Raw genomic sequence first — 16,388 nt, forward strand, 5'->3', positions numbered from 1 at the left:
TCAATGATAAGCCCGGGCATGCTCAGTAAGAACCAACTCTCAGCGTTCTAAAAGCCAGACTCACAGCTACTTCACTTGGCTAATCGGGGCCACACCAATGGCAGAACTTTATTTCACTTGAGACAATCATGGTTTTCCCCAAAGAATCCGGGAAAGTGTAGTTTGTGAAGGGTGCTGAGAGAAGACTCCTATTCCCCTGACAGAGCTCCAGTGGCCAAAGTGGTTTAACAGTCACCTGCTCTGATATAAGGTCTGTGATGGGAACAGGGCATCTCCTAGCAACTCTCAGCACCCCTCACTAACTATACTTCCCAGGATTCTTTGGAGGACACCATGACTGTCTAAAGTGAAAGAAATGTCTGGTGTGGATATGGTCAGGGACAGCTTTGGTTTAAATTTGGGTGGGAGATTACATGTGCCTGCTGTAGAATAATAAGGTGGAGGAAGCGCTAAAAAACAATAATACTGTTCCCAGTGTTTTCCTTTTGGAAAGGAAAGGGGCTTTCTATCTGCCTAGTGCCCAACCGCCCACCCAACCTCCTCCCCCTCCCCTTCCTGCCCTCATCCCTGCCCCTCTCCCAGGTCAGTTTCACCTATCCGAAGCATGATTGCACAGGAGTAAATCCCATTGAACTCAAAAAGCATGCAAACAATCAAACCTGCCCTCCCCTCCTCCTCCTCCTCCCTCCCATCACCACCTTTTGCCCTTCCCTTTCTTTGCCCCTCCCCCTCCCTTCTAATCCCCTCCTTCCTTTCCCCCTCCCCTCCTCCTTTCCTCTCTTCTCCCCTCCTCCTCCTCCATGGTCAGTTTTACCTATCCTAACCATGATTGCATGGGAGTAAATCCCATTGAACTCAATAAGCATGCAAATGATCAGACCTGCCTTTCCCCTCCTTCCCTCTCCCTTCCTCCTCCTGTCCCCTGTTGCTTCTTCTTCCTCCCCTGCCTACTCCAGCCCTCCCTCCCTCCCTGTCCTCCTCCTCCCCCCCATGGCCAATTTTACCTATCCTAAGCTTGATTGCATGGGAGTAAATCCCACTGAACTCAATAAGCATGCGCATGATCAATCCACTCTCAGCAAACTTGCACAGGATCGCATTTCTTAGCTCCTGGATTAAAAAGAAATTAACTAATAGGCAAAAAAAAAACCTTGCACTTTAAGAACGTACCTGTAGCCAACATATATTTCTGCAAATGTTCAAACCTGCCCTCTTCCTCCCCGCCCCCTCCTGCCTGCTCCCATCCCCTCCACCCCCCTGCCCTTCCTCCTCCTCCCCTTCCCATCCCCTGTGGTCAGTTTCACCTATCCTAAACGTGATTGCAGGGGAATAAATCCCACCAGACTCAATAAGCATGCAAAATGATCAATCCATTCTCAGCAAACTTGCCCAGGATCCCATTTCTGACCCCCTGGATTAAAAAGCAGAGAAATATCAAACTTTAAAAAGCAGGGAAATTGGGCAGCTATAGTGAATGCACCAGGGGAGCAGGAGACCTGACCTCCTCTCTGACATATTCTACTGCCCTACAAATTTGTCAAAATGCAAACACCATTTGGGTTGTCCTTTCACAGTCCAATCCACTTCCTGTGTAGCTTAGAAGAATTTGGTAACATGTGCCTTTGAGCATATGGTGAGTAATGGCAACACCTGCAATCAGCCCAAATAACAGAAACAAGACATGTGTTGTACAGATCTTGTTTTAGCAGAGAGGAATCAACAATATTAAGACAGTTGATATAGTTCAGATAGTCACTTTAAATATGTCTGATTTACTCTGCAATTTTCGAGAAGTTTCCTGTAGTAAATCATTTTCTTTTGCTTCTGCTTCTGTGAATATGTGAAGTACAGCAACACTAAAAAAAACACCAAAAGCTATTGTGGAATAATGGCACTGACTATTCTGTATAATAGTTTCCAATGGACATGAGGAGTGTCTCAGTTTGCACAAGATAAAACAGCGGGAGGTGAAATATATTCTAGCAAATTTCTAGGTGTGCTCTATGTTTTTAATTGACCATGCCCACCTTTCCTTAAGTTGAGTAGTTTAAGCATTGCAGGCTGAAAACATGCATCTTGGGCAGGCCAAGTTTGTTTTTTCCCCAACAGCTTGAGTTATTGCTTAAGTAGCAACATATTGTAATCAGTCTGATTTTACATCAAACTGCAGTTTCAGATTCAATGGTTAATGCACCCAAAATAGAAACAGAACATAACCTCCAGTTTGAAACACAAAAGGCTGTCTTCACCATATGACATTGACCAATAAAAAGGCTTTGAAATTAATAAAAATAAATTTGACACAGATTTCTAGGATGAATAATGAGAGAAATAAAATTTTCTACATTAGATTTTCTGTAGAAACAATAGTAACACAGGAAAGAAGCAAAGTAAGAACACCAACAAGCATACAAAAATGTAATTCTCCATCTTTGGAGATGGCAGGTATTGCCACCATTCACCATATGCTCAGAGGCACATGTTACCAAATTCTTCCAAGCTACACAGGAAGTGGATTGGACTGTGAAAGACCAACCCAAATGGTGTTTGCATTTTGATGAATTTGTAGGGCAGTCCTATATCTCAGAGAGGAGATCAGGTCTCCTGCTCCCCTGGTGCATTCACTATAGCTACCCAATTTCCCTGCTTTTTAAAGTTTGATAGAAATATCTGTGGGCTATAGGTACGTTCTTAATCCGCAACGGTTTTTTTGTCTATTAGTGAATTCAATTAAGAATAATGAGAAAAAGAGAGGGATGTTAGACAAGAAATAGTGAAACTAATATCTACTTGCATCCCAGCACAGTAATCATGAAAATAAAGGGGAATGGTTGTGTGAGGAAGGATCTCTCTCTCTCCTTCCCCTATTGATAAACTGATAGAAGGGCTGACAACCAATTAACAACCAATGAGAAAATGTCATACTTATTTTGGACTTTCTTTTTGAAGATTATGACAATGAGGAGATCTTGACTTATGAGGAAATGTCACTTTATCACCAACCAGCAAATAGGAAACGGCCCATTGCCCTGATTGGTCCACAGAACTGCGGCCAAAATGAACTGCGGCAAAGGCTAATGAATAATGAAGCTGACAGATTTGCTTCTGCAGTTCCTCGTAAGTTGAAAGGATGGGACACATGTTCTGAAATCCACTTCTTGCTGCCTTATGTCATTTTTGAATGTTCAGTCCATTATACACCTTGGTATGGAAGGAAGCTGCTTTAGTAAATTCTTCCATAATACACATACTCGGATTTACCATGAATAAAATGTCCTTTGACCCAGTGGAACAGTTATGTAATTTTAGATCTTGAATGTAATGGTCTTAGGCCTTCGCCCCGCCACCTTTTTAGATGATGATGTGTATTACTTCAGTTAACTAAAAGCGTAGTAAGCTGGCCCTGCTATGTTTTGGGGTCCTCTTGCTTATTCTGCTGAATAGGGCCCTGGACTTCTGCCACAAAGTCCTGTGCTAATTGCATTGCTGCTTTGACTCCATTCACAAAGCAGTTATTTAAGTAACTTAGTTAAATTCTGATAGACAGGAAGGTGATTTTGCTACCGTGTGTGCTCCTATAGTTTCAGTTACAACTGACACCTCCTGCTTCATGTGATAACTTTTTGAAGTTCATTTGCATGACTAGACATGTGCTATGCACAATTGGACATCTTTCAAGACTGCTGCATTATGGAACTATTTTTAAGCCCAGTTAAGGGTTTATAAAGACTCTAATGACCAACATTGTTAATTTAGCATACCAACATTCTGGTGAAAAAAGTTTCTTTCAAAGTAGCTGTTTTTTATAAAGCCTTGCAAACTGACATAAAAATGTCTTCGGCACAATCAAAAGATGTACTAGTCTTAACTTAGATTTGTTTACTGGTCTTTTCAGATACAACACGAAATAGGAGAGACAATGAAGTAGCTGGCAGAGATTACCATTTTGTATCACGGCAAGCATTTGAGGCTGACATAGCAGCAGGAAAGTTTATTGAGCATGGTGAATTTGAGAAGAATCTGTATGGTACCAGCACAGACTCTGTTCGGCAAGTGATCAATTCTGGAAAGATATGCCTCTTAAATCTTTATACGCAGGTAATAGAAGTTCTTTTGAACATTGAGATTCTAGGTACTAGGCCAGCCTTTCCCAACCAGTGCGCCTCTAGATGTTGTTGGACCACAACTCCCATCAGCCTCAGCCAGCATTGCCAATGGTCAGGAAAGATGAGAATTGTGGTCCAACAACATCTGGAGGCACACTGGTTGGGAAAGGCTGTACTAGGCTGTAGTAGTTCAGTTAGAACAAGGGTTACCAATCTTTTTGGACCAGAGGACACATTTCAGATTTTGAGTGTTAAGGGTACCAGTCACAAATAGCTGCCATGGGGGTGTGGTGTCACACAAACACAAAATTAGAGAGCAGTCAGGAAGAAGGTTTTCCCATAATTGTATTTCCATACTAGAAAAGGCTTGACATTGAATTTCTGCCTGCTAAACAGCTGTTAAAGGCACAAGAACCCTGTTTTTTCCTCAATGCTAACCCTAAACCAAAGCCTAGGCTGCCATCCTGTACTCACTTACCTGGAAGTAAGCCCCATTTCCAACACTGACTTCTGAGTAGACACGTATACCATTATACTGTGAGTTAACTATACAGCGAATTCTTAATGAGTCCCCAGTCTTTAGCCTCTTTGCAAGATATATGCAGCTTTTCTAATGCTGAATTTGTGCTTGCTTCTATGCAGCAAGAAATTTGCACAGTAGTTGCCCACTCTGTACATTCGATGGCCGTATGTAGTGAGCAGTTTTCATAATACTAATTCCTAAAAACATTACTCTTCAACTTTCTCTTTGGAGACTACCCATTTTAAGTTTTTCTGTCCCAATGTTTGCCACCACTGACATATGAAAGGCAGATATTCATCCTTAAACATGCAGTGGGCATGCCTTAATCCAGCTTTCAGTCTCCCATTTACATCTTGTATTTACTATAGCAATCATCAGTGTAACTCATTTGCCATGCACAATGAGAAGTAACTATAAGCATGGGATCTTCATGTGTCCACAGCTTTTGCTGTGGTCATGTTAGGTAGATTTTTTTCAGAATTCTCATCTTGTTAGCTGTTATTTAAAGGAGTTTGTGAGCCATATATTGCTAACTCTTGAATTATGTGATCTTTGTCTTCAAGCCTATGTATAAGGAAACAGAAAATTATTCTATAAAAATACATGAATATTACAAATTGTAATATTATTCATCATACTCTGCAAGGGTGTGCTATATTACTTTCTTGTTCTCCAGGTAAAGAGCAACTCATGGCAAGAATGTGGCCCGTCCAAATTTAGAGTAGTTGGATTATAAAAAACAGTCAATAGAGATGCATACGTGTTCATTTTGTAGCTTTGTCTCTGTTTTCTGTAGTCTTTATGTTTCTGCTGTCTGTGACTGTCATCTAGATAAATAGCACGGGCCAGTATTAAGAAAATTGGATTCAGCTACCCTGTATCAATTCCAGCTTCCAGCTACAGTTTCTGTGTCACTATCTTTTTCCTCACTTGTATAGTTCATGCAGTTTAACCTGAGCTCATTTTTAAGATTATTTGTGCTATCCAAACCTGAAAGATTTTTGACGTTGCATGTTTTAACTTGTTAAACTAGTTCCTTCAGGAACCTGCTTTTCTTGTTAGAAATCTTTCGTAATAATTAGCATAGACATTTGCTATTTCTGCATAACTTTGCAATGCTTAAATTGTATTGGCAATAGATGTGAATAATGGTTTTGCTTTTTTTTTATGAAAAAATAAATAGTACAAATTTATATTTCCCATCAGTCACTGAAGAGCCTACGCAATTCAGATTTGAAGCCCTATATTATCTTCATTGCACCACCTTCCCAAGAGCGGCTTCGTGTGTTACTGGCAAAAGAGGGCAAAAATCCAAAGGTAATACTCGCATATAGCATTTCTAACAGTGCTTACAGCCCCCAGTGCTTTGATACGTATTTGCCACAAATATGCTAAGCTGTCAGAAATTCAGTATGAGAAGACACAGGCAGAATTGCAGACCTAACTGTGTGCCGCAGAATTCAAAGTCAGTGGGTTCTCCTGCTCCTATCTAGCGGTGCGACAACCTTCTGCCACTTATGTCCAGATAAACATCTTATAATATGAAGAGTGCTTACTGGATTGGGGCACTTAATTTTAAGTATAATAAAATGTAAACAATTCAGCAGTATGTAGACTAAATACTTGAGGGGCCAGGTTGTTGACACTAGTCATTCCTTTGGTAAGCAGTGAGACCGCCACATTCCTCTGACAGGCAGGGAGGGTTCCCCAACCCTCTGTAGCAGATTTTGAGGGCTGCAGAGAGAAGAGAAGAAGGTGAAGTCCATTTGCATTAGCAGAAATCTGTTCTGCTCACACGTACACTGGTTCTACCAAAAAAAATCCGTAACTTGATATTGACTTCATACTAGACAGAATGTATAACAGATGTGGATTTCCAGTAGAATAGGGTTTTTTTCCAGATTCCAGTAGGTCTCTTTTGGAATATGTCAAAAGAACTGTACTTACGTGTTCCTCCCAGCTTCTGCCACCAACTGTGTTTGATGATGTGCTTAAGTTGTGTTAGTGCATTACTTAGAGAAGGACCAAAAAAAAGCAAAAAAAATCTGAGATGGCTACTGCTGGTGATCACTAAAAATGTATTTATCTTACATTTTGTATTCGGTTTTATCTAAAATAGAATCATGTTTCACAGCAGAGGAGCTGTCTAGCCTTGGCTGAAAGCGGGTATAGTTGTAGTCTTAGGGATTCAGATTCAGTCTGCCTGATCAGATACCTATCCGGCAGATAGCTGGGATCAAGTGTGTGTATCTGGTACAGTAGGGCCCTGCTTCTCGGCGCCCTGCTTTTCGGTGTTAATACGGCACCAGCGGGGTGATCAGCTGGGGGGGGCTGGAGCTCCCCACATTCCAGCTGATTGCGCCGGAGGAGGGGAAGATCGGCTGTAGCTCGCTACAACCAATCTTCTCCTTTTCTGGCGCGATCAGACTCGCACTTGAACTGATCACATCGAAGGAGGAGAAGATCAGCTGTAGCATGCTACAGCTGATCTCCTCGGGGGCAGTCAGACTCACGCACTCCAGCTGATCACGCCGGAGGAGGGGAAGATCAGCTGTAGCTCGCTACAGCCGATCTTCTCCTCTTCTGGTGTGATCAGTCTCCCACTCGAGCTGATCGCGCCCGAGGAGGGAAAGATCTGATCTTCTCTGGTGCGATCCGTGAGTTAGGTTCCAGACCCCTGTGGTATAGCTGATCCGCTTTTCGGCAGTTTTCGCTTTCCGGTGGGGGTCTGGAACCTAACCTGCCATATGAGTGGGGCCCTATTGTATTGGAAATCTGAGACAGGGCAGGGGTTTTATTGGTGTATTGTGTGTTCTGCTACCCAAAAGTCTCCCTCTCTGAACTCTCGGAGATAATCTCAGACATAGTGTTGAAGACCCTGAAGCAGATTGTCTTGGGGTATGTTAATGTTCATGCCAAAGTTACTTCACCTGAAGTAGTTCAGAAGTTTATGGCCTCCATGACAACCATGGCCATGCCTCAAATGGGCCAGCATTTGTGGCAGGACACACAGTGGACTTGGTTTTGTGGCCTATTGCCGAAATAAAACACAAACACCATTCATTGGGTTAAATCATGGGCCACTTTATTAAATGGAATCAATTAGAATAATGTACCTGCAGAGGGGAAATCAAGTGCGGGAGCATTCTGATGATCCAGGCAAAGCCTGCTTGCAGCCATAGGGCGACCAAACCTTGCCTGAGCCCGGGGCTGCCCTGTGCCAGACCCCCAGCTCAGGCCACACCCAGAAGATGTGTAGGGTGTCCAACCCGCATCACCGCCCCCCGGAGCCGTGAAACTCCGAGCGGATGAGGCACGTTGGCCCCAAAGGCGGCCCGTGTTCTGCCCCCCGGGCCGTATAGCCCTGAGCTGCAGGCCCCCGGACCGCCAATCGCCCCCAAAGGTGCCTAAAGGTGTCACCTAGCTGCCCTTTCCCTTTAAACCTTTTCCCGCACTTCTTTGCCACAAAAGGGGGACAAGTCTCTGTTTAGTCTCCCTTTACCCCACACCCAATAAGAATCTCGTGCAGACCCCTCTGCAGGTCCATCAGGAAGATGCCATCGTTGCCCCACGAACTGCATGTCCACGCATGCCTGCTACTGAGGGCCTTGCCCTCCATGTCTGACCACAGCAGACGACCCAAGGCTACCGAGGCCTCAACTGCATGTCCTCACATGCCTGCCACTGAGGGCCTTGCCCTTCCTGTCTGACCACAGCAGACGACCCGAGGCTACCGAGGCCTCAACTGCATGTCCTCACATGCCTGCCACTGAGGGCCTTGCCCTCCATGTCTGACCACAGCAGACGAACAGATGCTATTGTGGCCTCAACTGCATGTCCTCACATGTCTTGCCCTTCAGTAACCAAGGTAATTCCCACCCAGGGGAATGACCACCACCTGCAGAACCTTCCGCCCTGAACCCTGCTGGAACAACATGGGTAGGAGACCATTCCAGTGCATACTCTGTCGACCCAGCCACCAAACTGTGGCCCACCATCAGAGGCCCAGCTGTGAACCAATGTGCGTTTGCGGCCCCAAGGCCAGCCTATGAGATCATGCCATGGCTGCAGAGTAGGCTGCGCGTCTGCTCCATCCCCATCCAGCAACCTGCCAAAACAGAAACAATCGTGAACAGTTGGGTCGCGGACCTTCAGACTCGCCCCCAGGGTGAATGTATTCCATGCGCCCCCTACTTCCACCTCCTGACGGCGTGCACCTGCATATACCAAAACCAAATAGACCGTCCCAGGTAGGCAATTCCACTGCCGGGTAGGCAACCCCCATTCCGGAGGAGCATGTCCCTCAAACCCCCCTGGGTCTGCTCCCGGGCACTGCGACACTAGACTGAAACTTTATAAGGGAAGATCTCTCCCCCTGAATATCAGGCAACCAGGCCTGTAGCTTCAGGCCAAAAACACTATAACGCCGTCATGGGGAAGTGTCCAGTCCAGGGGGAGGGTAAAATAATGTGGACTGACTCTTGTACCCCTGATCTGCCTGGAAGTCTGACCTGGCCCCCAAACACCCTTGCCCCCCATCTGGAAGGCTCCAAATTAAGTGTGAGGGCCGCTACATGCAACTGCTGAGCTTTGAAACAGGATGGTCACACGGCACCTCACTGATCTACAATCCCTGGCAGGTCAGGTGAACACGGATGATGAGGATAAGGGGTATGGGGGTGTGCATGGGCCGGCTGGCCAGCACATGACATATCCCAAGACATCTGAATGGTCCTAAAGGCCCCCTGCCAGCCTACCTTGCGACACACTGACAGACAAGCTACACTCCTACCATCTGTGATGAATTCCAGCACGTGATTCATTGGAATAGGCCACACTTTGCATAGCCCTTGCCAGCCCCTAACTCCCAGGAATCCCCTCCTGCCCTCTGATAGCTGGTGAGCATGCTGGGGCAGCAGATAGGCATATGGCCATCTCTGACTCCCTTCCCCCACCTCCCAGTATGCGGTATGGGACTAGCTGAGTCGGTCCTTCCTCTAACTGAAACACCATTGACGCGCCGCAGGAAAGGAGGGGGCCACACCACAGGTTGGCGCATAAGGCAGCCAAAAACGTTGAACTTGTGGTAAGGCTGTGAAATCCCTGTTATGGCACCATAACCCCCACCGTAGAAGGCCCCCAACACCTGAAGGGCAGGAAGCAAACACCTTCCCCAGCCCCTGAAAACTCCAGGATCTTGATCTGCAACAGTTCAAGCTTTCCAGGGCAGCCTTTCCCCAGCTGCCAAAGGAACCCCCCAGTTCATAGCTACGCTATAAACTGTGCCATCAGGTGCTAACATGCACCCAAAGTCTGCCCTACCCGTGAACTGTAAATCATGAAAGTAGTGCGCCACTGCTTCTGAGCCCTCTCGTCTCCTGACTGTCCCTTCCAAGAAGGGGCTGAAGTGCTCCATGCAAGAATACAGCAGCCCCTAGGTAATGCTCTGCTGCATAGTTGACTTAACAGGCAAAACTCAGCAGCTCAAAATCCACCGTAACAGCCGGCAATGCAGGCAGATTAGCTGCCACACTTGCCCATAAGGCATCACTGACTGACCCTACTTGTATGACAGATGGTGAATCAGGTAGACTTTGAGGTAGGGGATGATGGGAAGGGGCCAATAACCCTGCCCAACTGTATGTCTTCATCAATTGTCCCCTGGACCAGTGCGTCCATAGGATCCGGAAAACCGCATAATAAAGAAAAACCACATCATAAAATGAGTCTCCCCATAACTGGGCAGTCTGCAAGCAAGGTCCATAGCCCTCGAGCGTAGCTGGGAAGGGACACTTTTCTCGAGCAGCCTCTGCTGGGGGCTGCTTCCCACTCCTTTGAGGGGACCTGGCCCCACATATCCTTCTGGCTTGTTGTTGTGCCTTTAATAGCAGGTTCGTATTCAGCAGTTATTAGATGGCATGGAGTTAAGCAATGTCATCTTCTACTGTCTGCAGATCAAATGCCTCTTAAAGGCACAGGACTAGAGGCCTGTAAAAAAGGTGGGCACCTTATCTACAGACCAGTTTGTAAACTAGCTAAAGAGAAGATGCAAGCAAATGTGCAGCCTGCACGTGATTAATTCCATTATGTTTAAATAATTTACTCAGAAAAATATGAATTGGACCAATTCTATGCATACTTACTTATGAGAAAATCCCCGAGTGTATCGTTACTTCTTCCCCTGGAAGGGTGCATGTGATTGCACGCATACAGCAGAATCCTATGTGTTTTTACTCAGAATATCACAGATTAAATGGGTTTTAGGACAGAGGTTTATGGCATTTTGGAGTAGAGGTAGTTTTGGAGGTGAGGTTGCAGCACTAACTGGGGTCCCTACTGGCTCCTGCCGTCTCCTTTCTGTCTCCAGCTGCCCCCCAGCCTCCTCAAAAAGCCTCTGCTCTTTGTAATTACATTGCATTGCTCCAATCCAAATGGCCGCTACGCTATGACAGAGCATCTTTCTAGGTTATTCTGCAAAAGAAGTGGCGGCCACAGGCAGCAGGAGGGTGAAATTTAAAAGAGGATTAAATTTAAAAGAGGATTAGGACAGGGCTATCAATGGCTACTGGCCATGATGGCTGTGCTCTGCCAGCCTAGTCAGAGGCAGCATGCTTCTGAAAACCAGTTGCCGGAAGCCTCAGGAGGGGAGAGTGTTCTTGCACTCAGGTCCTGCTTGCGGGCTTCCCCCAGGCACCTGGTTGGCCACTGCGAGAACAGGATGCTGGACCAGATGGGCCACTGGCCTGATCCAGCAGGTTCTTCTTATGTTCTTAACCCATGGCTGCTAAGCTCTGGAGGAAACCAGGTTAGGGAAGGCTGACTTATAATCATAAGATCACCTAGCTTTTCATTTTCATAAACTGTTGTGGTACCTCAGTTTGGTTCTTCAACTGAATCCCTTTTTAAACAGTATTGTCACACATTGTATCACATTGATTCACCATTCTGTGCAGTGAGGGCCCAAAACTTTTTGCTGCCTAAAGACAAGCCCAAATGGCACTCCCTCCTTCACTCCATACATACATTACAGCCAACACTGATATCCCACCCTTCTGTTGCATTTTCAGTTCTCAGGGAAGTGAACATCAGGAATTAAAATAATTATATATATCCCACAGGAATTAAATGATTGACAACAAAAATAAGCAGCTGTTTTTTAAACAAAAACACTCAACTAAATTGTACTGAATGGTTTTGATGTTCAAACAAAAATCAACCACCTGAATTTCCCACTATCCAGGGATCTGCAGTTCTGACTCATTTAAACTTCAGATGCATTTTCCATCTCCACTGCATATTAACATATCCTCCTGCTAGGATACTTTGAAAAACATGGATTAAATGCTAGCTTGCTCTTTATAGTTCCATGGGTAGATCGAGATAATGAATCAGCTGCCTTTTTATGAACAGCCACAGAGAATCAACAGGACTAATCAAGTAGTTTGGGGACCAAAATCTTTCTTAACCTCATTGCCATGCTTGCAATTCTCACTAATGCACAGGATGGTGCTTTCAAGAAAAACCAAGAAGCCAACCAAGTAATTAAAAGGAAGCTGGTAAAGGTCCTTGGCTGGCACTCATTGCGTGATTAACAATCAAACAACAAAGCACTAGTTTAGATCTTATTTACCGAGTGCAAGGGCTGAAAAAGACCTCTTGATGGCAACTGGGAAGAATAGCATAAGCAGGCTGATCCTTTGTATGCTACTTAGAAGTAATTCTCACCGCATTCAGTCGGCCTTATTTTTTCTCTAAGTGTGCTTAGGCACGCAACCATAAATCTTCCTTACATCACCTCGCCGCGGCTGAAAGTCCTCCCGCGCCTCGCCACCGCCGGAAGTCCTCATGTGTCTCGTCGCAGCTGCAAGGCCGGCCCAGCAAAGGCCTCGCCGTGCCCCGAATGCCTCCCGTGCCTCACCGGGGCCAGAAGGCCCCCTGCGTCCCGCCGCCGCCGCCGCTGCTGCCCCCGCAAGGCTGGCGCACCAAAGGTCCCACCGCGGCCGAAAGGCCCCGCCGCGGCCGGAAGGCCTCCCATGCCTCGCCCGCGCCTGAAGGCTCCCCGCGCCGCGCAGCAGCCGCCGCCAAAATTCAAAGGAGGGCGGGAGGCTGGTGGAGTGGCCTTAAATGGCCTTCAGCCGCCCCGCCTCCTTCCTGTGTGTCACGATGGCGCGCCGGCGCGCCGCGTGCACGCCCGATGGCGGCCTGAGCTTTGGCTGTGGCCACAAACTCGCCCCTTTGCCCGGAAGTACCGGGCACGGAACGGGATTCTGTACTGAACGGTGGAAGATGATCTGTGCTGAGGAGCCAGCACTGACTCTGTCATAGACAGGTCATGTCTGATCATCTTTGACTTTAAGGCTACTTATAGCCACTGAAGGGGTGAAGATGCAAATTTGATGTCCTGCTGCCAAATCCTAATGGATCCAGATGGCTTGCTGAGATCATTGGGGATTTTCCTGCAGGTTTAATCAGCAGTTCTATTCAGACCTGGTCACTGCTTGGAAAGAAGAGATGACCATGGCTATTGGCAAGAGCCAGTCCTGCAAATTCTATGATCCCTGGGATGATAGGATTGTCCCCTAATAACACATGGTTTGATTTTCAGGCCTGCCTGTATTTTAACACTTTGTTTCCTCCTAGCAGCCTAGTGCTGCTTTTTGCACAAGATTCAATATTTGTTTACATGTGTGTGTGTGTGTGTGTGTGTGTATGTATCCACTGACACAGCATATTTACTTTTGACTTGTGTTTCACTTTCAGCCAGATGAACTTCGAGAAATTATAGAAAAAACCAGAGAGATGGAGCAAAATAATGGCCATTACTTCGATACAGCTATTGTGAATTCTGATATTGATAAAGCATACCAAGAATTACTTCGTTTAATTAACAAACTTGATACAGAACCTCAGTGGGTTCCGTCATCCTGGCTACGGTGAAAGACAGTTCCAAGGAAGAACTTGACTAACAGCAGAAACCTCATCCTGTTAACCTATAGTCCTCTGTGTGCACTGATGATCAGTGTACTTTTTTTAAAAAAAAATCATGCAGTCTGAGACAATTCTACTGTGATTTAGAATGTGTGGCCTTTCACTACCTTTTTATCAGGCATGGACATTCTGAACAAGCCACTACATTTTTAATATTTGAAGAGCCTTTCAAATGGCTGTTTTAAGTTTACCTTTTCTGTCTATAGTTTTTTCTCAAGGTAAATTTATGTATACAATCCCTCATCACTAAAAATTGTTAATTGTTATTTAACATTTTTAAATTAATTATTTTGCGGACATTATTGTAGCTTGCAAAGATACCTTTATAGGATATCGGATAAAAGAATTCATATGCAAGGGAAATGGAGGAATTAATCTGTAAATCCTCTCAGTTGTATAAAGGGGCTACTTTGATCTGAAGTTGCTTTCTTGGGCTTCAGTTTCTTAGTGATAAAACATTCCATTATCCAGTCACACTGCAATTTTTGAAAATGTGTACATTGTAAGTATTTCAGTTTTTTTTGTCTTCAGTTTATAAATCAGATTCACATTATTAAATAACCATAAACCCCATGGAAGGTATATACACACTGATATTTTAGATGTGATATTTTATGGATCTTTTCCTTTTCGCTGTATCTGTTGATTGGGAGCCACTGTTATTCCATGGAACTATAGAAAAATTTAGAAAGGAAGCTATATTTTTATGAAAATATAAATTCTTATATGGATTATTTTTAAAAAGCAATGACTTTGCTTCCGTACAGTGTAAAAGTGTCTTTTTATAACCAGGAAAACAGGCTTTTGGATGATAAATATTAGAGTATTTTCTTGTATTTTTATACCTAGGCACAAGATGTCCCATGGCTGTTGGTCATGTAGGTAGTTAACTGGAGTTAATAATGTTAAATAGCCCAGTTCTCACCCTGGACTTAATTGATATAGTTGTAAAATAAAATGAGTAGTGGGAGAATGTGAATGTTACTAAATTAGGAACTTGGTGTGTTCTCTTTCTAGAACAAGTATATTTCTATGTGAAATTGAAAATACCCATGAAGGTTCAGATATTACAGCTATTTCATTTATGAATTTTCTCCAATTGTAGCTGCCTTTGAAACTGACTAGTTTTGTTGCTTCTTTATGGGTGGCACCCTTAATGTGAATATTAGTAGTTTTTCTTTGTTCTCAATCATAGCTGTTATTTTTATATACTGTCGTACACTGGAACTACTTCAACATGCAGTTGAATATAACCAAATAGTTTAAGAATTAGCTTTCTTTCCATGTTCTTTTATATTTTTCTCTAAAGGATTAAACAGAAAATCCAGGCAGGATAGATTCCGTTTTGTGTTCATAGCTAAACATAGTATATACTGACATATGGAGAGTGGGGGGGGGACTATTTAAGAATGAAATTATTCAGTTAGTATTATGGTCCATTCCCCCACCATGAGAGAAAAGAGAAATTGGGAAACACCCAGCAGCTCCTATCCTATGCAGCATATATGCAAATAGTCTTTGAGTGTAGCAGCAAGAGATTGTAAAATCACTCAACAGTGTGCCTCCATCCAATAAAACCTTTGGATGGAAAATAGAAGTGATATGGAATTATCTGTGTATCCCTGTCAAACCTCAAAAGTAATTATTTATCTCAAATTGTCAACTTTGTCTAGAATGCAAAGCACAAAAATGAATGTTGTTGTGTTTCTTCCTTTGCTCTGATGTGATAGTAAAAATTCGTAAAGCCTGGGCCAGTGCCGATGTAATACTTCCCACCCCTTAAGCATGGTTAGGGGATCAGGAATGGACTATGGGATCATACAATCCTTCCCCCCTCCTTTGTCACACACTTCCCTGCCCCACTGCCTTAGCTATCTCTACACTCCCGTTAACCATGGTTAAGCTTATGCCCTAGTATCTGAAACCAGTATCTGAAGTTGTTTACAAATCCAAAGTTACAATACTAAGCAATGGTTAAGGATAGTAGAAGAATTATGATTAAGGATGGTAGAATTTGCACTCAAAGAGAAGGGTCTAGGGAGGAAAAGAGCACACAGTGCTATGGCCTATTCCCACTTCTTTAACTATGGCTAAGGAAAGGAAAGTGTTATATCTGCATCATTTTAGTCTGTGGATTACTGAAATGTATGTATTTGTCATCCTTTATGAGGTATGGTGCTGATGTCCATGAGATCTAAATTTAATTACTTTTGTAGCCATGGGGAAAAAATCTAAAAACTTTTTCAGTATCTTATGTTTAAATGTAAAAAAAAAGAAAATGCTGATGTAATCCATATTGCACTCTAGGACAGTATATGAAATACTGCTTTTGGCATATTACAACAGTCAGTGTGTTAAGAATGATGTATGTTAAGCAGAAAATCCCTTTTGAATTTCTGAGATGATTAAGTACTTAACTGGATATAGTCTTCTGTATGGAGAAATTCCCATATATATTAAATGCGCCTGCCACCTGCCCCTTTTTGAGTTAAGAGTGGTGGCCTAAAAATTCAAACTCTGGTTACAGAAATGCAACTGTGGCAAACAGTAATAATTCACAGGTCTTTCAGAAATCAATCAATATAACTAAATTGAAATGGTCAGTTCCTCTACTACCAATGTTTGGAGAAGGATGTTCCACAATATTGTCATACAGAAAAATGGGCAAAGGAAAATGAGGAAAGAAAAATTATAAACCTTTTCCAGTGTTTATATTTAGCTTTGTCTTAATGCTATTCCATTCTTCTAAGCTAGTTAAATTGGAAAAATAC

General features: G+C 44.0%; 1 protein-coding gene across 14 annotated transcripts in view; it reads left to right on the forward strand.

Annotated features, from left to right (window-relative positions):
- Nucleotides 1-16,097, forward strand: part of PALS1 (protein associated with LIN7 1, MAGUK p55 family member) — a 101,817-nt gene extending 85,720 nt beyond the window's left edge. For 13 of the 14 annotated variants that reach the window (XM_061611053.1, XM_061611048.1, XM_061611049.1 and 10 more), the window contains 4 exons: nucleotides 2,950-3,117; nucleotides 3,896-4,098; nucleotides 5,836-5,946; nucleotides 13,390-16,097. In XM_061611053.1, the coding sequence (XP_061467037.1) occupies nucleotides 2,950-3,117; nucleotides 3,896-4,098; nucleotides 5,836-5,946; nucleotides 13,390-13,566 (659 nt within the window). In that variant the 3' untranslated portion in view covers nucleotides 13,567-16,097. The remainder of the gene's footprint in view (nucleotides 1-2,949; nucleotides 3,118-3,895; nucleotides 4,099-5,835; nucleotides 5,947-13,389) is intronic. The other variant, XM_061611055.1, reaches the window with a different exon arrangement.
- Nucleotides 16,098-16,388: the final 291 nt, after the last annotated feature.

The sequence above is a fragment of the Rhineura floridana genome, chromosome 2 (assembly GCF_030035675.1).
Source record: "Rhineura floridana isolate rRhiFlo1 chromosome 2, rRhiFlo1.hap2, whole genome shotgun sequence".
Classification (NCBI taxonomy): Eukaryota; Metazoa; Chordata; class Lepidosauria; order Squamata; family Rhineuridae; genus Rhineura; species Rhineura floridana.